The following is a 21,970-nucleotide window of genomic DNA, read 5'->3' on the forward strand; positions in this document are numbered from 1 at the left end:
CGTGGCGTTTAACTAGGACATGACACACACACACACACATGCACAGTGCCCTGTGTCTGAGGCGTGAAGTGTCTGCTGTGTGTTTATGTGCCCTCTGTGTGCTGCTGGTGCCAAGCATTGATGACCAGGGCGCCAGAAAGTGAGTGTGTGTGTCCACGACTCCTGATTCAGACAGATTAAGGCCGCCGGTGGAGTGTTCCAAACTCTGTACTAAGTATACACTCTGGAGATCGAACACACACACACACAGAGCCTGTAGTGGTCTGGTCAGGGTGTCGGTGTGGTTTGCAGCCTATCATTATGCCCTGTGGGGAAAGCCAGCCTAACCAAACCAGACTGGCACTGCCAAGAACTCTATGAGCAGAGCGAGTGCATTTACATAAGAGTTCATAAGAGCACCGAGCTGCTTCATAAAAGCTTTTTTGTGGGGAAACCCCATCCACAACAGAGTCAGAGGTCAAAGGTGGGGCTGGAAGAGGCTTCCTTTAAAGTTCACACACATAAAGAGCCAAATCTGACAGAGCGTTTAGGAGCTTTTTGTTGCCTTGTAATGTCAAAAACATACACATTTATCACGAGGGAGCTGCTCTCTAACAAGAAAAGAAAAGTGTTTTTAGATGAATTATAATCTGTGATAAGTTCCAGCATGCCAAAGTTCCAACAGCATGAATTGTGACCTTACATAATCGACGACATCAGGAGCCTCCCAAAAAGCTGCAATTTACCCGGTGAATCATCTGTGGAGGTTACTCTGTGGAACCGTAGACTGTGAATAAAAGATGGACTTTGCCACCATGACATCATTGCTTGGTTTGCCTAAATGTTAGCATTTTGGCCACTACCACCACCTGCTACTTTTAGAGCCAGAAGTGAGCATATTTGGACACAAGGGTGGAGGTCTAAAAGGATCTGCTAACACTAACAAGCTCGGTTGGCAGGCACTTATTACACCAAATACATGCTAATTATTCCTGAGAAACACAAAAGTAACTAAACCTTTACTTATCAAAACTGTAATGCACATTTCCTAGACTAACTGTACAGCTAGTACATCTTTTGTCAGATAACTGCATTAAAAAAAGAAGTTTGTGCTTCAGTTTTGATCTGTAAAACATGTTGTGCGTTCCTACTTTGTAGTAATTATTTGTGTGTGGCTGTGTGCGTTTGATGAACCAGCACAGTCCATGAAAGCAGTTTGTTTGGAGTAGCTGATAACTTAGCGGTCCAGATGATGACCTGGATGACTGAGAACTTTCACACTAATTAAGCTTAGTTTTCAGCTATAGATGCTGCTTGGTTGGATATGTTGGCTCACTTTGGTGGTGTGGGAAACCGTGCAGTGTCCTCTAATTTTATGCCAAAAACGTACTGTATGGTCCATTTCAACCAATCCGGCAACGTTGACTTCAAAGCACCCGAATCAAAAACTTTTCCTACTCAAAGATCAGTTGTCTACTGGAGAATTTTCTGAAGCAGCAAGCCATTCTGCCAAAAACTCAAATTTTCTTTGACCTCATTCCATACCTCTAAAATAAACTGGTCAGTGTGAAGAAAGTGGAAAAACTATGTTGGCTTCTTAGGCACAACTGTTTGCATGTATTTGTCATTTGCTCCACTGCGGTTTCAAGGCAGAACAGCAAACCTCAAGTAAAAATCTGTGGCATTTGCACATAAATGAATGTCTTCTTTGCTATCATTGATTGATATTACACAGGGCTGACTCAATCTACAGCATGTCCAGTTTCTGAAAGCTTTTTTCATATGCTGTTCTAAACTCATACCGCCGACTAGCCCATTTATCTGAAAAGCCAATCTGCTATGCAGAAAACAATTTGTTCTCACATTCTCCCCAATTTAAAAGAACCTCAGAAGCCTCAAAAAGCGACACAGGTTTTGAAAATAACAAACTTTCTTGCATTTGCTACTGACTGTTTGAGCAAGCTGTGGCTGCTAGTAAACAGTCCATGCTATATGTAACACCAAAGACAATTGGGAATCATATATGGAGGACTAGCAAACATTAACTGACAGAATAGGAAGTCATGGACACTGATTCAGCCCACTGGGTTGAGAAGGTAACCCATATAGGCCTGGGTTCGAATCTGCCCTGAGGCCAGTAACTGTGCGTCTTACCCCTCATCCTGGCTTTCCTGGTATCTCTCCACTGTCCTGTTAAATAAAGGTTAACAAGTATAAAAAAAAAAGAACAGATAGCCTTAACCCTGATGCCCTAACTACCTAAATGTTGACTGTTGGCCTCAGATGCCAAGTCGGATAGGCTCTCTATAATGTGGGAAGCATCTGTGTCTGCATCTTTAGCTGCTAAATGGTCCGCTATGGTCACCAGCTACAGTAAACAATGTCCTTCTACTGTCAGGGAGATGTTGAGTGAATAAGGCTTTTCACAGGAGCTTTTTGAAAGTCTGTCTGATATCTGAAAGTTCAAACACTAACTTGCGACTAATGATAGACTTAAAAGTACACCAGTGCCATCTTTAAAAGCACAGACACATCTGGATGATGGTCTGGGCAACAAATATGTGCAGCGCTCAGATTCTGGAGTTGAACAGCAGCTTACATCAGCCTGTGGCTGAAATTAGCAGAACAAGAAAAACAATAATGATTTACTAAGCTATTTTGACATCTTGTTTCTGGTTACAGTGTCATTATAGGGCCATAAATGTGTGTTTCACAAACCCCCAAAAATGCCACAAAGTCGCCTGGCACAAAGCCATGTCAGTTAGTTTCTCTGGATCCAAAGCAGCCAGGAAGGATTTATGGAAGTTGAGGTAAACTGCAACATTTTCAGAGCAGGATTTTTAACCAAAACTGACTGCTTTTTGGAGAAGAAGTGGAATAATTCTAATAAGAATTAATGGCAGAGGTACAACGATAGAAAAAGCAGACACAAAAACCAGATTATAGTGACCTGACAGATTTTTGAAATCCAGTTTCCTTATGGAAATGAGAAAACACAGAGGTTGGTTTGAACCACGATATATACTGTCATCGTGCACGCATTCTGCCGATGAGACGTGACATATAATGTTCATTTTCCATCTGAGCGACGTTAGATCTCAGATATCACAAAAGGGGGGCTGGAGCCTCCGAGCTTTGAGGAGCCATGACGCTCCTGACAGCCGATCTTCTTAAACTTTTCCAACTCTGAAACTAAATCTGACTGATCTGCTTTGGAAGCGGCTCTGCTGAGCGCACACTCTGCTGCAGTAATCTGGTAATCATCAGACATACGCGCATGACCTGTTCTTTTGGTTGCGACCCAGAGATTAAGGATGCCAGGATTTACGGCACATGAGAGAGCATGCTTTCTTTCTCTGGTGCCGTGAGATATTAGCCGCCTCTTTTTGCTCCTTTAGTTGAAACTTTTCTGATTCTTTTCATTCTCTCTGCTTCTCTTTTAGTCACTTTCTCCCTCTCTCATTCATCCATCCCTCCTCTGTCTTTTAGTAAGAGCTCACAGAGAGTTGTGGTATAGAGGATCTATAAGCAGCTCTGTTGACTTTGGCCATGGCCAGACAGAAAACTGAGCTTTTAATTTGACTGCTTTAAATATCTGACCCTTAATAAAACAAATATCTTTGTTTGGAGAGGAAGAAATCCCCCCCCCCCAAATTCGAGCAAGAAAGGAAAGAGCACTACTGGATGTGTATGTTTGTGTGCTCAGGCTGGTCCGGGTCATGCTTAGTCTTCAAACTGACCTGGCTTAGATAAATAAAATAGAAGAATGTAACAAGCAGCGGAGCCCCCCCACCCCAAGTTCAAATGTGTCTTACTTTAAATAAACTTCATCGATAGATAGCAAAACTAAAACTGTGCTACTGTCTACACACTGTGACCTGGCATCACCTGAAACATTGTTTATTAGTTTTAGATTTTGACTGCCTTTTTACTAATTAATGTGTGTTTTTTGTTTTTTTTTTACTTAGAGATGGAAAAAAATTCCCACAGACTGTTTTGGACCCCATCCATTTATAGGGTCTTTTCAGCCCTGTTTTTGGGGTATAATAGGCAGGTAGGTGCTTCTAAGTAGTGCTGAAAAACAGCTGGTTGGAAGTGAGGGCTCACATTCACACCTATTGCCAGATAAGAACCACTGGGCCACAGGCATAAGGACTTGTCAGCAATCCCCTGGCAACTAGTCTCTGACTGGTTGGTGAGTGCTTGCTGGCTGTTACTGAGCCTGTGTGAGTAGGAACCTAACCTGGAGTACCCAGAGAAATATGCAGGCAATGGAGGAACATGCAAACTCCACATGAAAAGGCCTCATTATTGCAGGCACATGCTACTATAAGTTGTTGGTGCAGTAATAAGTAATGAATGTCACTGCAAAAAACAAAAAAAAACCCTCAGGTTTTGAATCCGAGGTGTCAGACATAAAGAGAAACCTTTTTCCAGACATATTTTCACTGACCTGAAAGAGCAGCATTTCACATTAGATGTTTGTTTTTTTTACCCAAATTCCAGCATTGTATTTTGAGAGCATATTAAACATCTTTTCAACAAGTTTTTGCTGAGTGGCAAAGACCTTCTTCAAGAAAAGATAAAACACTTTGCTGTTTTGCAGTGGAAAACAGCCAAATGATGATATCCATTAGAGAAACAAATGAATAAAATAGAGTTACATACAGTAACTTGAATTTAAATGTAAACTTTGGGAGTTTTTTTTTTTTGAAAGCCATTTTCATTTTATAGCAGCTTTTTCCTTGTGGACTCCTAACAACATCCACTGTATGAATTTTATCAACAGTTGCAACCTCGCTAACATCTTGAGTTGTAACAGACTTGTCTCATGGTGCATGTGGTGCACAAATGAGCCAAATGATAAGAAGGGAGACCGAACATTTGGCTCAATGCTGTGTTCAATATAAGAGCGACATCAGTTTCCACTACTATCCTCTGCCTGGCGACCACTGCAAAAATTTCCTGGCTCTGGTGTAGACCTTTTTAAAAAATCTAGACAGTCAGTTGCCAATATGAGCAGATTTGCAGTAAGTATCCACTTTTCTTTAGTATGTGAAAAAAAGACAATTAAGTGGGAGGCTGGGAGGCATGATGTATGGATGGATGATGAAAAAAAACAAGTGCAATGAAAAGTAAATGCAAAGCATGACTGACATTCTTGTTCAATGAATGAAATGAATGACAAGATGAGTTTGTTACCTACATGAAGGCTGGAACTAGAGGTTGAAAGGTTAATGATAGCAGAACTGGTTCCATCCGCAAGCTACAACACATATATACACACACAGAAACACACACTTTCAGGTTAGTTTGTTAGAGTTAGCTTCAATATTTGCAACACATCTCAATGATGAATCATAAAAGACAATTTGAAAGTGTTAATCACTCAAAAAGAAGGAACATGATATTAGAAATATACATGAAAATTACAACATTAGACACTGTTAGACATTATCTACTAACATTTGAAGGGACATCAGCGACTCAAACACAGAAACATCACTGTCACCACTATGGAAGAAATGCAGATACCCAGGTCTAAGTCATCACTGTAGATGACCACAGCCCTAACCCCAACTCTAACCCAAGGCAATCAGAATATGCCTTTTTTTCTCCATGATATTGGTAAAATACAGAAGCAATAAATCTGTTTTATCTTCCACCAAAATACACATTAGAGAAGGATTGGGGTTAGGGTTAGTAACGGCCTTATACTTCAGAGAATTTACTCTGATGGACTGTGACAGAACCTAGATTAGGAGGACAAAGAGCCAGATTTACTAAACATGAGTGATTTACAACAGCTGAGCTGTTTTTATTTCATCGCACAGTTAGTTAATTTCAAAATCAAACATAAAAAACACACCTTTTTTTCCTGTATTAAATATCATACCATGCATCATATCATGCATAATTAGCAGTAAATTATGTGTCTCAAACTGATTTACTAGCATCTGCGAGTCTTTATAAAAACAAACAGTATTTTTGCTTTTATACCACTGTATAATTGTACAGTGCTATATAAACACAACTCACATGAATTTAAAGGCCAGTTTGCATTCGCACCACTCATCAGTAAATCTGGCCTCAAGTGTTTAGACAAAGTTAGAGATCAGCTGAGAACAGAGAAGGATAGAACAAAGATAGGATGGGAAAATCTGAATGCAGTTATTGTATTTTTGTGCCGTCATCACCTTGCAGTGGTAGACTTTATATTAAAAAAATGTATGGACATAACTTGTAGATATTTGTAACAATAGAACCTTCAGAAAAAACTCCTAATGACTTTATGACCTCTTACATTAGTCTGAACTCTTACTATAATTTAATTTACTTTATAGTCCAATAATAGTTATAAATCAGGATGAAAGCATCGTTTATGTTAGGTTGGGCCAACCTTGTTATTTACATGTCAGTACTCAATAAGCATGCAGTGACCTTGTTTTCACAGTCAGATCCCCACGTCCTGACAGTTCCTCGACAGTCCTTGGAGCACCTCTGCCAGGTCTAAGGGGTAAATACTGATGCCTTTATAACCAAAAGCCTGAGTAGCAAAACGGGTGGAAAGTAGGTTTGTGCTCACGGAAGATGATGCAGGTAACCGACGATGGTCAGAATGACTGCCAAAAGTTAACAAATCGTGTTAAATAGTGATATTTGGCTTGTTTCCCAACTGATTATTGTAAGATTCCTATTAAAGAGAATCTATCTCACTACTCTGTGCGATCTCTTGTAAAAAGGATGCTTGTGCACGTGCAGATCCAACTTTTTGTTTAACCAGGTTTTATGTTTGTCATTTTACTGCTGAGCTTTTGACTGCGGAGTACAGGGAAGAGCAGCGTAGAGAGAGAGACTGAAAAACTTAGATGAACTATAGGCCGAAAGAGAAAAAGATTTTACTAAATATGGAAATGGAAAATGAAGACTATGTCTGTCTCTCTTTGTGTCTCCGGGATTACTGCTGCTGGTGAAACGGTATGTATTATGGAAGTGGATAGTGTCCCAGACTTTGGAGAAAATCGTCCAGCCCTAGTAATAGTAGTAAACCCTAGTGAATTTTCAAACATGTGTAATGATTTCAAATTGGAAAACAGAGTATCAGTATTTGTTTGGTTGGAGCAATCTGAACTAATAGCAATAATTCACAAAAAAAAAATGCAGCTCTTAAATGCTAAACTTCTTTAAAAATCAGAACAAAGTTAAGTGGTTTTCAACCCATGTTTAACCAAGGTTACATGCAACCTGATCTCAGTGAATAATGTGAAGTGACCACAGCCTCCTCAAAATGCATTATGTGGTGATGGCACACAAGGCACCAGGAAAACAATGCCAATGGAAAGTCAATAAAGAGTTTGGTTGTGGTGGGTGGACAAATTCCCTGGCAATGATGTTGCCGCAAAAGCTGACGACTCATCCAGAGGTGGGTGTGAGTGTGATGGTAGCTTGAATTACACAAAATTCTCACATAAGGGAGTGGAGTCATTATGAATTGCTGTGGACATCACTGTCCACTAAACTGTGGACAGCGATGTCCTTGTAGTACTATAAATAAATTAGTTATCTATAGTTCCAATATTCAAGTATCCAATTGGACACTTGATTCGATTTGACTACAACTGGTTGCCACATGTCTCTGCTGACTTTGACTTTCATGAAGAAACCTCAGCGTTTAATCATTTTATTTTGCACAAGCTGTGAACTGATCACCATCCCACTTTTATTCTTTAAAAGTTTGCAATCTTCAAGTTAAGAAGAAACAGATGAAGCTCCACAAAGATTGATTATCAAAGACCAATTTAATTAAACAAGTTAGCTGTGCGCCAAGTTTGGGTTTTTTGCATTTTTTTTTAAAGTGCAACGAAGAATTTCAGCAGTACAAAGAATCCGCTGAAACAAAGCTGCTTGTTGCTGATCAAATGTCACACTTTGCTTCATTAATTTACAACTTCTAACTCATCGCCCGGTCTGAATCTGCAAATTGGGTTGACAAGAGTGCAGATTTTCTTTTTTCTTTTTAAGCTGTCACTGCAAATTTATCATCCAGTTGCGTGACTGTTATTGTACCCACACAAAGCTGTTCTGATGATGAACTGCACATTTTAATTGGATAAGGGTGTTAATGTCAGGGAGTGTACACTGATTTCAACACCCGCAGACGCACTAATTAACCTCGCTTATTTAGCTCATGTTGTACATATTTTTTTGAACTCCCATGTCACTGTGACAAAACAAATTTCCCACGTGTGGGACTAATAAAGGTTATCTTATCTTATCTTATTTACCGCTGCCCTCCCCCGTCAAACACAACAAGGCAATTGAGGTTTTGCATCAGTGCAAGAGAATGGAAAAATGGTCAGTGTCGTAAGAATGAGGTAACAGCAGTATATTAGAGACAGTCCCATGATGTCTCCTTATGTTAAATAGTGCACGTATTTGTGTGTATGTGTTTTCCTTATGATGTAAATGCATAAACACGTCTCCATAATGTTGATCATTCAGTTTTAACATGAAGTTTTGGTAGGTTTAGTCAAGGGTTTAATTATCATTTAGATAAATTAAAGTCAATGTAATGTTCTCTAAGTGACAGAAACACAAATGTGTGTGTGTGTGTGTGTGTGTGTGTGTGTGTGTGTGTGTGTGTGTGTGTGTGTGTGTGTGTGTGTGTGTGTGTGCGCGCGCGCGCAGCTTTTGTGGCGCCTGTGGGTTAAGGGATACCAAGGAGGGCCGCACAGAGAAATTAAAAAAGGGAAAAATTCCAGCAGGCATTTCAAGATGATGAAAGGATCAGTGAGGGGATGATTGGCTGATGAACCACAACAATGAAGCGAGAGAGAGGAAACTGAGGAGGATAACATGAGGATTCCCCCTAATGAGCTGCCACATTAAAACAGCTGCCAGCTTGATCGATAGAGAAGGGAAGAAGGAATGAGAAAATGAATTAAAAGGGTAAAGAGGGGAAGGCAAAAGACGGATGGAGAGAGAGAGTGTGAGAAAAACTGGGTTGACTGGAGAGGGAAAATAAAAAACAGAGGTGAAGCAAGCTTGAAAAACAGAAAGATGGAGAACAATAAAATGGAGAGATGAAAGGATTACTGAATAGATGAAAACTGCGCAAAAGAAAGTATGGCTAAAGTGAAGATAACAAGAATGGCGATAAATAGAGATAGTAAAGTAGGAAGGAATTTAGAAGGGAAAGGGCAGAGGGATGTAAGGAATGGAAGGATACATAATGAGTGAAAATAAGGACAGAAGAAGAGATGGAGCAAAGGAGGTTTTACTGGGAAAAGGGAATAGAGTTAAGTAAATTTTATGTAACAAGGAAAAGAAGCAAGGAAGGAAGGCAGAAGAAAAACATAATTTGGTAAAAGCTAAAAAGAGCCAGGAAACTGAGCAGAAAAGAAGGAACAACAACTGATAAATAAAAGGAAGAAGTTAGTTAGACGGCAACAAAAAACAGATTTAGAGAGTGCATCTAAAACAAGGTAAAAGGCCACTGAGACATCAGCTACTACCTTGTGGGCCAATGGTCATTATGCTAAAAGGCAGCAGCAGCACAAACGCAATTAAGTTATCAAGTTCAGTGAGTGTTATTAGTCAGCTGTGTTGGCACATCTACCAGTCAAACTGGCGGTGTTCCTAACTTTAAGCCCCAGTTTGGCACAAGTTTTATCTGTCGGACAGATGGCCCCACATTCGAGTCTAGAATACTTTGGTATATAGATAAGTTCATGGTCGACACAGTCAATACATGGTGCCCAGGTCCTGTGCCTACAAAACAAGCCACAATGCTCAGGCCTCCACTGCTGTGCCTGAAATTTAGTTTTCTTGAAATGTGGTGCCGTGGATTATGGACACCACTTTTGCCATGTCTTTACACAATGTTCCAAGAAGCAAATTGGCAAAGCAAGGCCATATGCCAATAGTTGTTTTTTGTTTGTTTGTTTTTTAGAGGGAAGAGGCTTTGTCTTGGCAACCCTTGCAAATCAACCAATTGCATTTGAGAAGCAGCATCTGTCTGTAATTTGTCCTTTTAAATCCTATGGAAGCAGTAAGGGTGTAGGTAGTACAGACTTTATGGACTTCATAGAGTCCTATAAAATCATTCTTTTTCATATGACTGGGCATTTCTCCTATTAAGTTGGTCATTTTACCCTGGGAGTCCATGAGGGGTAGTTCACTTCTCGAGGAAGTCCAAAGTGGCTACTTGAGGAACTGCAGTTTTTGGCAATTAAGCATCCATTTTACACCACTGGATATTTTGCAAAGAAGGAAAGTGGCAGGAAGTGATATAAAAGTAGTGTGGGGAAAAGCTGAATGTAAAGAATGAAAACCAAATAATCGTTTTATTGTGCAGAGGAGAGAGAAGAGGGAGAACAATAGACAGAAGCAAAGGAGGAAGACCAAGGGTCTTCAAATAAAATGACTGACAGCTGATGACAGCAGAGAGGGGAAACTGAGGAGAAGAAAAGAAGAAGTAATAGACATCAGCAAGAAGGTGCAGGGCTCCAAAACAGAAGTCTTGAATTGTTTTACTCTCACAGAGGAGGCTGACAGAAATCACGAGCTTGGAATTCTTTCCAGAAAACTCACAAGTCCTCTGCAGATTCACTGTCTTCAAAAGTTACTTCAGTATTCTCAAAGGGGCCAATCCAGTGGTTTTCCATGTTGTAGCCCATTAACTTCAAATCCTGCACACTTAAACATTACTGCAGAACATTTTCCAAGGCCTGCCACACTGTCTTTAGTGATTTCTGAACAGGCAACCATTGGTTTTGCATAATTACAGTTCAGAGCAAATACCAACCAGCAGAGACAACTCATCTATTCTTTTAGTTATGTTAAAGGAATATTTTCATATTTTGATGAGTGTTTACTTTCTTATCATGGCTGCCAGATGGGTATTTTAGCATAAAGATTGTAGACAAGGGTGCCAGTACCTTTACCATCTCCAAAGGTAAGAGCAAGACTTCTAACCTTAATGATCATGTAGGCTGTTTGTTCCTACCCTCTGACCTAACATACAATGATCATAGAGGCAGAAATATGCCATAAACTGTTAAAAGTGCTGAAAAATAGACTGGCCATTTTTGATGACACAATGCTATCGTAAAAGTATGGTTAAGTTTAAACAGAGTTAAATGTTGAGACTTTTTAGAACTCCTTTAATGCCACTAAAAAGTGCCCACAAACATGCTCAACCAGTGTGGTGGTCCAAGTGACAACAACCCAGGGCTTTAAAATGAAGCCAAAACACGAGTGCCAAAAAGTGCAGTTCTTCTAATGGACACATAGGGCTGACTTCACAAGTTTGTCAGTCCCCAACAGGGTCTTATGTTAAACTGTTAAAATAAAAAACATATTTGAGAGGCAAGAAAATAGTGTTTGCTTCAATAGACTATAAAGCTATGTCTTCACAGAAACCAGTACAGTGCCATGGTGACCAGACACCGCAGAAATGACACTTGTTGACTTCAAGCTACAGGTGACACAAAGTAAGCGGGTCCTGAAATACACTTTCCTCAACTTGGAGGCAACCAACTGAAGTGATTGTCAATAAGAGTGCCAGATACCACAGATAAACCTATGACCTGGTAGTGAATACATTAGCGGATTACCTAGGAAACTGGAGTCCGAAATGTCCACTGGCGATTAGGGCTGAACGATATATCGCATTTGCGATAATATCGCGACATGATCAAGTGCAATTTTCTAACCGCAAAGGCTGCGATTATACTCTGGACATGTCCAAATTCATGGGCTGCATCCTCCTGAGGCCGCATTTGTAGACCGATTACGTCACAGCGACGCGCCGAAGGCTGTCCAAATTACTACCATATCCCAGAATTCATAGCGTGGCCCAGCCAAACTCCAGTTTCCAGCAATGGCGGCCGCTACTAAGTTTTAAAATTACTCATACTAATCTTTCTGGGTCACAAAATAAACTTTTAACATATTTTCAGGCGAGAAAGTAGTTGTGTAAACATCAAATATCTGCTCGGTTTATCAAGATATCCCATATTTGCAAAAGTGCTTCGACGTTTTCAGAGGCGTCTGCTACCCACCAGCTCGACAGCTAGCCGGGAGCTCGAGGGTTACTGATGCGGCCGAGAACGGCACAACTCCCGGCACATCATTTTCAGATCACCGCGGAGTTTCGCTGCTCGGGTTAAACGTGATATATAAGTCACTTAGACAACCTAAAAATGTTATTGTTGGGCTTTTTTCAGTGTTTTGTTTGTTCGTGAGTAAATCGGTTTGGCTGAGATTAAAGTTATTAGATTAGATAAAATAAAACTTTATTAATCCCCCGGGTGGGTTCCTCCTTGGTTTTCACACAGCTGACTAAACGTCAAACAGAAAACTTATTAAACAGAAGTATGAGACAGTCGAGAATTTACACCAGTGTCTGGTTATATTTTAGATAGCAAGAAGCAGACGGCCGAGTTTATTAAACTCCACCGAGACAGCGGTGACGCTAATCAGAACTAGACCGTCCAATTTCACGCCTTTAAATTTTAAAGGCGTGTTTGTGTGTGTGTTTATACAATTGCTATTATGTTTGCACTTTATGTGTAATGTTACTGACTGCAGAGATCAGTAAGATGTGTGTATTTTTTATTTATTAGTTTTATTTATTTAATATTATTTTTTAATTGAATGACTGTCTAGTAGTTCACAGATGTCGAAAAACTGAGTGTGGTAAAGCCACTGATTTTTTTTATGTATATTTCTGCAATCTGCACATTGTACTGACTTTCATTTTAATGTTTACACCAGGGTTCCTTGTCAGCACTTTATGCTCAGATGTTTGTAAGCTAAAAATAAACTATTGTGTATGTTCAAATATACTGTTGTGATTGAAGAAGTTAAATAAAAATGTCAGTCATCAATTCATGCATCACCTCATGTCATCATAACAGAGGTCTGTCTTCCAGGAAAGAACAGTTTAAAATTAATGTAATATAGTATTGGCCATACTATATGATGTATTGCTTGTCTTTGTTTAATAATACAGAAGACAAAGACCTTAAAAAATAATCGCATATCGCATCGCAATATTGGGGCAAAAAATCGCAATTAGATTATTTTCCATAATCGTTCAGCCCTACTGGCGAACAATGGTCAACTTCGAAGAGATACATGACAAGTGAATCGCTCCCTGTGTGAGTGACAAATGTGCCAATGCAGGCAGCTGGAGCCAATCAGTGTCTGCTAGACCTCATCCATTGCTTCAAGTCATTAAATTCAACTGAATTCATTTTTTGTTTACATGTGGGGTAGCTGTAGCTCTGGTGGTAGAGCAGGTCATCTACTAACTGGAAGGTTGGTGGTTCTGTCCCCGTCATGCCAAATAACATTGGGCAAGATACTAATACAAAGTTCCTCTCCGAGTAACTTGGGATCTGAGTAACTCCCAGGTTAGATTCTGATTTTGTCATTCAAATCAAATTGGTTCTGACTCTGAATAAAAAACCCATCACATCAGAGACCAAAACTCTACTGGTGAACCTTGAAAATGGAAAGTTTATATTGGCTGTGTGTGGTTATGCATGCTGCAAATATAAAAAACACCTTTGACAAACTACAGTTTGGTTCAGAAGCATTTCCAGACATGTTCTTGTACCATTAGTAGTTATTATTATTATTATTATTATTATTATTATTATTATTATTATTATTATTATTAATAATAATAATAACCTTAATAATCAATAGCCCAGCAAAGCACTTATTACATGTATTTACTTATTGTTGGGCCTACTGGTAACTCTTCTCCTCCTAACACTATTTTTAGAAAATGTAACAACAACAGCAACAAAAACATCTTAAACATAATAATGACTTTGCGTTTTTGGGGGGACCACAGTTTGATGACAATGCATTCCTCCTGAAACTTTCCAGCTCCCTTCAGTCCTCAAACATGATTACACAACGATAGCTGCGGTCTGCGAGTGTGTGTTTAGCATTTATAGCGCTGCATTATTTATGTTTGCTCCCTTCAACGGAACCTCGTGCGGTCTGCCAAACCAATAAAGCCAAATTATGTCACGGTCTAATTCTATACAATCTTCTATTCACTAATACACACAATGAAACCACTTACGACTGTGGACCAGGAGGGGGGTAAGAGGGGATATTAAAAAAAATGCTTTAAAAAGACTACATTTTGTTAGTAATTGACTTTGTGTGTTCTTCAAACTGGGATGTCAAAAATCTTTGACCAGTTATCTGGTGAAAGAAGAAAGAGAAAAAAAATGAAAGGGTAAGACAGTGGGACCTGTTGCTATGAGCCTAATAGGGCTGTGTCCTGTATATAGGTTCCCTCCTCACCACTATCCTTGGCAGTTTTAACTCAATCTGAAAAATAGCCTTTACTAAATAAACAATTTTATCTGCATTCGAGTGATATTGTTGGATAGGCTCTTTTTTTCCTTTTCTTTTGTCAAAGATTTTGGATTTCAACAGGAAGGTGAAAGTCACAGCCCAGCCAGAGAATCCTTATGTTAGTGAGAGGAAATTTAGAGATGAACAGAAAAGTGTTTTTGATGCTTTAAAGGCAGTTTTGTGGCAATTATTTAAAGTACTAATTACCAGTAATTACCTACAGAGTAATTAGCCAATAAATGTACAGTGTTGTGTACACAGAGCAGGTTTAGGCAACTAGCTGATACAAAAAGCTCTTTTACCTGGTCAGACACAAGCGGCTGCTCATCATCGATGTCAATAAAAACCTCCCCAGAAATTAAATGGGGCGTCTCACCTACACGTGCCAACACACACAGGAAAAGAAGACACTTAACATTTATCATCAGTGTTAATCATTTTTGCTCTATTTTTTTCCACTGCTGTGTGCCTTACGTCTCCATCCTTCCTCCTCTCCCTCCAACTCCACAGCTTGCTCATCTTCTTGGTTGTAGCGGTACTCCTCCAGCGAGCGGATGGTGCACTGCCCAACCACCGGCTTCCTCCCAAACTGACGATTGTCAATGACTTTGATGACAATTGGCGGCATGTAGAGCTCCTCTTGGGGAAGTCTCTGTGGTGAGATGGAGGAAGATGAAAACACAGGGACTTAAGCGTCTGGCTGCTTAACGTCTATTTCTAATTGGTTATGCCACCTGCCTGCGTGATGTTGACTGGCTGTGGCTGCTGATTGCCTAAAACTGATTGGTCACCAAAGCATGACCAATCAAGGCTTAAATGGACCTTTTCAGATGTAAAGGAAGAAATAGCTGAATCTGCAGAGGTGCAGATACCATCTTTGTGATGGAAATCAGGGTACATACAACACTTTGATTGTATGGTTTAAAATGGAGCACTGTAACAAAAAATAATTTCCCCCAGGGATCAATAAAGTATTCTGATTCTGATTCTGATTCTGATTGAGTTAAAGTGTCTTGACGCATGCTCAATCATCCAGGTAAGGAAATCCCCCAAAAGTTGATTCTGTTCATCTGGACGTAGCATTTTCAGTTGGAGAAACATTTCGTCACTCATAATCAAGTGACTTCTTTAGTCTCAGCTGACTGCAGGTTCCCCCAAAACCTTTCAACAGTACCTTTGCACAACGCTGAAATTAGCCCACTGATTGAACAGTAGGATGGGAGGTCAGTTTCTTGATCATTGGATTAATATGCAAATTGTCATGACCACTGATCATTGACAATCTTACAATTCTGTGATTGCAGCCATTCCCCAACTCTGTGAATGGTACTGATGGCCATTGATCAGTTGTCACTGACAGTAATGAAACATTTCTCCCACTAAAAATATGACATCCAGATGAAAAGAATCAACTTTTTGGGACTTTGAGTTAACATATAAGTTGAGGATTTTAATATAAGGTTTGCAAGTAAAGTGACACAAAAAAAAAGATAAAACAAAAAAAAATAAAAAACACACACACAAGTTGCGGTAAACTCTGTCCTTTTCAGTATATGCCATTTTGTTCTGTCATGTAAGTGTCACTTCCTTGCATTATATATGGCTCCATTAATCTTAATCGCACACTAGAGATTTTCACACCAGTGTTTTACAAAAACAGACTGTTGTGAACTTCTGGGAATGATGACCCTGAAGGTCCAAAATGAAGGCTGTTACTGCGTTGTAGGACTACAGTTTGCTCTGTAAAATAAAACAATGAAATGATATTTCATCCTAAGCCTTTCTTATTTATTATTATAATTATGTATTTATTTTAAACTAAAGGTACTCCTGTGCAAACACTTTGGGAAGCTGTGCTTTTTTTCAGACTTCCTCCTCAGTAGTGTTTCTCCTGTTATTTTACTGTTGTCGTCTTTTATGGCTGCACAGTGGTAGGAACATCACATTCCATGTGCTTTTATTTTGTTCTATGCACATATCAGCGTATGAAGCCCATTCTCTTTAAACAAACAAACAACCGCAAAGAAAAAACAAAAACCAAGAATGGACCTTATTCATGTGAGTTTATGGAAAAAATCTAATCAAACCTTTCCAGAATTACTCACAGCTGACTTAACTAGAGCAGAAAGAACAACTTATATCTGCCACAGCCCAATAAAACAATTAGAAAGTTACTAAACAACCACAAATCTGATCAACACTGAGCATTTTATCTTCCTGTTTTCATACAGTCATCATGATCTTCTATTAAAGAGGATTCAATTTAGATTTAAATGACATGTAGCAACATATTTAGTGAAATCTATACATTCCTCTCTTGCGATTTCCTGTATAAGATCTGACTTTTGGTCCAGAACATCTGCCCCCTTTAAGTTTGCAACCTTCATTGGGTTGTACGTCTGCAGGCTTTAGAAGACAAGCAGACCATCACTTGACCTGCCAGGCATGTTCTCCCGCTTGATGCTGATACTGTAGGTGCTGCAGCTGGCAGAGCTTCTGCAACAGCTATATACTTAAATAAAATTCAACTGGCTCGAGTTCCCTCAATCCCTCTTACTTTTACAGAGAGCTGCAGAAGAAGAATCTCAAAGAACCAGCTGCATAATGAAACCCTCAAAACATTTACAGCAGCTACATCTGAATACAATATGGCAACACAACCTCATTTATCCAAACTCACTCAAAGGTAAATAAACAATGGGCTGGCAACTGTAATCTGTTTGACCTCTCTGGCTTTAAGAAAGGCTTAAGTGAGGCTGATGATGCTAAACTCACACAATAAACTGAGAGAGCTAACATTAGGTGGTTAGACACTTCAAAGAGAAATATTTAAGGAAACTATGCCCATGACATTTTCTTTTGCTCCCGTGGCATAAGAAAACACTAACGCAGTCATCTTAAGGCCTTAATATTGTTAACATTAAATGCTTGGAATTGGTTCAGCGGCTAAATTTAAGGGGAAAAGAAATGTGCACATTCCCACAGTCCGATTGAGGCTGTCACACTCGTGCGGTGGTCAAAACAGGACCTTAATCTTGTTAACATTAAACTGCAGGAGTCAAAGCAAGGATCTGCATTTAAGGGGAAAAAAGTGAATATTTCCATACGCCAGTTATAGCTGTCATAATAAAACACGGAGGTGATCAACTTCAGACCTTAATATTGTTAAACTCTCTAGCCTGTTTGGAGCCGCTGTTAGGAAAATGTGTTTAATATTTCCATATTTCAGTTTAGGTTTTCATAAGAAAACACTTAGGTGGAATTCAATGGCACCAATGTAAACTCAGTGGAAACATATTCTCAGAGGACAGTGTTACATTCGAAGGATAAGTAACGACTGGTACGATTCCCTGCTCTGAAGATTGCGGCTGGTCTGATTAAAATAAATGAGTGAATTAAAAAACGCTCTTTGCAGAGTGACAGCGAGGGGAGCGCAGGCGTCGACGTGCATGCAGTTGGGTTTTTTTAGCGACCATACAACCCTTTTTTTTAACCTGCTATAACTTGTGTTCTTTCATAATAGCCCACTATATTCAACTCTGCAATTCCTCTCAGCCTTACAAGGCATTTTAGCTCACTTTTGGCTCCCACTTATACATGGAAATAAATTTAGTGAAACAAGAGAGATGAAAAGATGTCAGAAGCCAATTTCATGTGAGTAGTCTTGTAGTCTTCACATTGGTAGCCTGATACAAGACCCCAAACATAACCTTCAAACTACAACAACTGCCCAAATAAAGTTTTATTTAAAAAAAAATGCATATAGATAGACAGCATATAGGGCAGAGGTAGAGAACTTGCCCTGCGGGTGCTCAGAAAATAACCTGATGTTGAACCTCCTTAAAACAAAATAACTCATAATGGACTTGGGAGGCACAGACAGGTCCACTCCCCTCTCATTATAAATGGAGAATGGGTGGAATCTGTCTCCACCTTCAGGTATCTGGGCACCGACATCTTCGCTGATCTCACTTGGACCCACAACACCAACGCCCTGGTAAAGAAAGAGCAGCAGCGGCTGCACTTTCTCCCTGCCGGCTTTCTACTGCTCCTCAGTGGAGAGCGTGCTGGCCGTTTGGTACACAGGGGCCAAGACTGAGAACAAGAAGGCCGTGCAGAGGCTAATTAACACCACCCAAATAACCACTAGCTAGCTAACACTTGAGATGGGATGACCCTATTAGTAAAACCTGATAACCCATAACTGAACTACATGTCAGATAATGCACTGTGTGTGAGACACCCCTGATATTACCAGTGTCAGCTGGTTAGCAATTTGTGCCCTTTTATGTACTTACTTGCAGATTCATGTGCAAATGTGACCATAACTTCATTACACAATCACAAAGTCTTAACAAATATAAAACTTCTACATATTTTATTTATTCCTAGGATCCCTGAACAAGGTGGAAATGTCTGCCTCTTCAGTGGTGGAAAATAAGATGAATTGGTTTATCCAAAGAAAACTACATCGATGTTAAAGGTATTATCCCTGATTTACTAAACATCAAACTCAGCTTACTATTGACCTTGTACTACAGTGACATCCACTTTAAGAACATCCAGTAAGCATCTGTACCCTCCACCATACCCATGGCAAACATATCCACCCTGCATTTATGGTACATTAATGCCTATGCTAATAGCCATGGAAGATAATTAACTCTTATCTGAAGAAACATTCACTTTTCTAAAAATAAATTTTTAAAAATCTGCTGCAGCACACAAGGAAACCTATAATTTTCTTGGAAAAAGAGAAGGAATTTCTCTATTCTGCCATTATTGTGGTTTCACTGATGAAGATAAATGAGTAACACAAACCACAGCAGAGCTGTCCTTAACATGGAAGCTGTGGGCACTGATTACTCTGTGTGTTTAAGTCTAGTACAGCATAGCTCACCACATCAAGGAGAAGCGTATTAATGTCAAAGTTAGGCTTCTTCTTCACACTGCGGATGACGCAGCTCTGGACCATGCTGCCTCCACACTCCACCTGCAGGCTGGGGGAGGTAACGCTGGCCAGCTGGAAGCTCTTCAGGTTCCGGACGCCCCATGCTAAAATCTGTCAGGATGACACAGAAAGAGTAGTGTTGGTGTTGTCATTTTTAGACTTGTAATAATTAAATCTATCAAACTGCTCATAGATATTCAAAATTAAAAAAACAAAAACAAAATGAAGATCCTTTAAGTTTCTTTGAGTTTAAATTATAAAAATATTAATACTGAAAAACAACAGAAACTCTCAGTTGAACAGATTTTTATCATATATAATGACTGAAGAGGACACCAGATCCAGACTCATAGAGAAGCATTAAATGAAACCAAGCTTTAAGGCAAACCAAAAATCCAGCAGGAAAAGCAGGAACTTGTGGGAAACACTGGGAGCTTTAAAGAAATAACTACAGTGACGCTACAAACAGGGACGGCAAGAAATAGGAAACACGATGATCCAACAAAGGACGAGACAAGACAATTTATACACATGGTAATGAGGCGAGGGGTAAACAGGTGGGAGACACAGTGGAAACAAATCATGGATAACAAGACACAGGACGACAAACCCAACACAGGACACAGAGTTCAACATGTACCAAAATAAAACAGGAAGAGAGACACAGCAGAACAGCAATATTAGATCAACGTAACACAACTAAACTAAGGACCATGACAGACAAGACCAACACAAAGACAAGCCTGAGGGAACAGCAAGGGAAGGCTAAAGGGAACTAATAAAGCTAAAGTCATCTATAATTAAGACACACATAACACAATAGAGAATCAGTACCAGGGATCAAAAGACTATGATCATTTTCACCGTTTCTCAGCACCCAGGAAGGTGGTGATAATGAAACAGAAAAGTTAAAGCAGATAATTAGTGATACCTCGATGGCGGTTCTCTGCAGAACAGGTTTGATTCCCTGAGGAATCATGAAGACATTTGGCTCTCTCTGAGGCGGTGGGTAGGGAAGGTCTGACTCCTCCGGCTGTGAATATGGATGCAGGAAAGTAGCAGGTCATCAACAAGTGACCAATGAGAATTTGTGCAGTCATGGAGTATTGGAATCATCTGAGAAATGACTCCCCGACTAGGAAAATCCCCTTTTCTGGGTGACTTTAGTGACTTGAAATTACACAAAAATCTGGTAAAGGTTTGGTTTAAGGTAAGAAACTTTAAATCAATTGACTTATATGGCTAACGTTTAATCAAGAAGGTGATATGACATTGTCACTGTTTAAAGCAGTCCATGAGCAATAACGTAGATTAGGCAGAAAACACATTTATTAGCTGGATAACAAGTCTTTAATCTCTGTAGTGTTTTTGCTGTTTCCAAATTCAAATTTAAGAACACATCAAATTCTGAAGAGGAATTTCCCAGGTCGGGACCATCCAAGCAGCACATGAATGCACAACAACGATTTAAACAGCTTGCCGTGCTATTTACTGCCAGGTGAATTGTTCTATGGAAACAAACATGAAGAAATGTTAAATGACAATGTTTAGGATGAGTATATCAATTTTGTTTTAGAGTGTTAATACCACACAAATGTAATAACATTTAACATTAAAAAAAACACTTTAAAAAGCATAAAATAGTACTTTACAACAAGCAGCCTGTTATGTATTTTAAAGCATGCAAATTTAACATTTATTTGGATTAAATATTTTGAATACAAAAGTAATGTAGAAGACCCAACAAGCATGTTAATCCTAAAATCATATAAAACACGTTGAATGTATTTGAAACTCATTGTGTTTGTCAATTTTAAGTTTGACTGAAAAATATAAAAATATGCATCACTTTAAATTTCCTACATTGTAAATTTATAAACCACATAATCCAAATATATGTAAAATTAAGATGCGATTAAAATGCATAAGAGGCAAAAATATTTTTGCACCTACAAGAATCTGTAGAAGACCAAAGACAACATCGGTAAGCATTTCTCCTTCTGAGCTTCAGTATGTTTTCCTAAAAAGGTGTAATTATAGTAACAGAAACATTATCTGATTATGATATAATGTTCTCTTTCTTTCTGTGACACTAAATTATTAACTGTACTCACTAATGATAAAATTTAATCTGGAATCTTCTGAAAGTGAAACTTTCTTAAGCTCCTATAAAAAAGGTAAAAATGATTTAAAGTCTGCATGCATGCTGTCTTTGGACTTCCATACGCATCTGCATACAACATACAACAAACCACGTGTAAAAACCACACAGTGTTAGATTACTGCTGATCAAAAATAAGTAAATAAACATTTCAAGTTTTAGAAAAAGGGGATGGCTTTTAACATGCACGTGAGATAAAATTATTAGCGTATGCAGTAAATGGACAGAGACATCAAATGGGATGACCATGGATGGATTTGACTTTGTGTTTCTATATTGTACCCATTGCTGCAGGTTTTCAGAGAGGAATCCTGGAAACATCAGCTGAAGAAGCCAGAATGAAGAAAAAAGAAAATAATTCAGCACAAAAGATAAATGAAAAGAGCTGTAACTGCACAAATATACTGCAACATGTGGGGTGTTTTTGATACGACTGGAAGACAGGCTGTATACTGCATACAAGACGCATAAAGCTGAAGTGAAGACAAATG

General features: G+C 39.2%; 1 protein-coding gene across 7 annotated transcripts in view; it reads right to left on the bottom strand.

Annotated features, from left to right (window-relative positions):
- The window catches only part of dysf (dysferlin, limb girdle muscular dystrophy 2B (autosomal recessive)), a 104,936-nt gene that overhangs the window by 39,508 nt on the left and 43,458 nt on the right, over positions 1 to 21,970 (bottom strand). For 4 of the 7 annotated variants that reach the window (XM_085395038.1, XM_085395020.1, XM_085395075.1 and 1 more), the window contains 6 exons: positions 21,762 to 21,803; positions 20,250 to 20,351; positions 19,268 to 19,429; positions 14,842 to 15,019; positions 14,670 to 14,743; positions 5,186 to 5,245 (listed from right to left, as the gene is read on the bottom strand). In XM_085395038.1, coding sequence (XP_085251164.1) covers positions 5,186 to 5,245; positions 14,670 to 14,743; positions 14,842 to 15,019; positions 19,268 to 19,429; positions 20,250 to 20,351; positions 21,762 to 21,803 — 618 coding nt within the window. The remainder of the gene's footprint in view (positions 1 to 5,185; positions 5,246 to 14,669; positions 14,744 to 14,841; positions 15,020 to 19,267; positions 19,430 to 20,249; positions 20,352 to 21,761; positions 21,804 to 21,970) is intronic. The other 3 variants (XM_085395058.1, XM_085395067.1, XM_085395048.1) reach the window with 2 other exon arrangements.

Source organism: Rhamphochromis longiceps, linkage group LG3, assembly GCF_057381845.1.
Source record: "Rhamphochromis longiceps isolate RC_006_pf linkage group LG3, R_longiceps_female_GT1.1, whole genome shotgun sequence".
NCBI lineage: Eukaryota > Metazoa > Chordata > Actinopteri > Cichliformes > Cichlidae > Rhamphochromis > Rhamphochromis longiceps.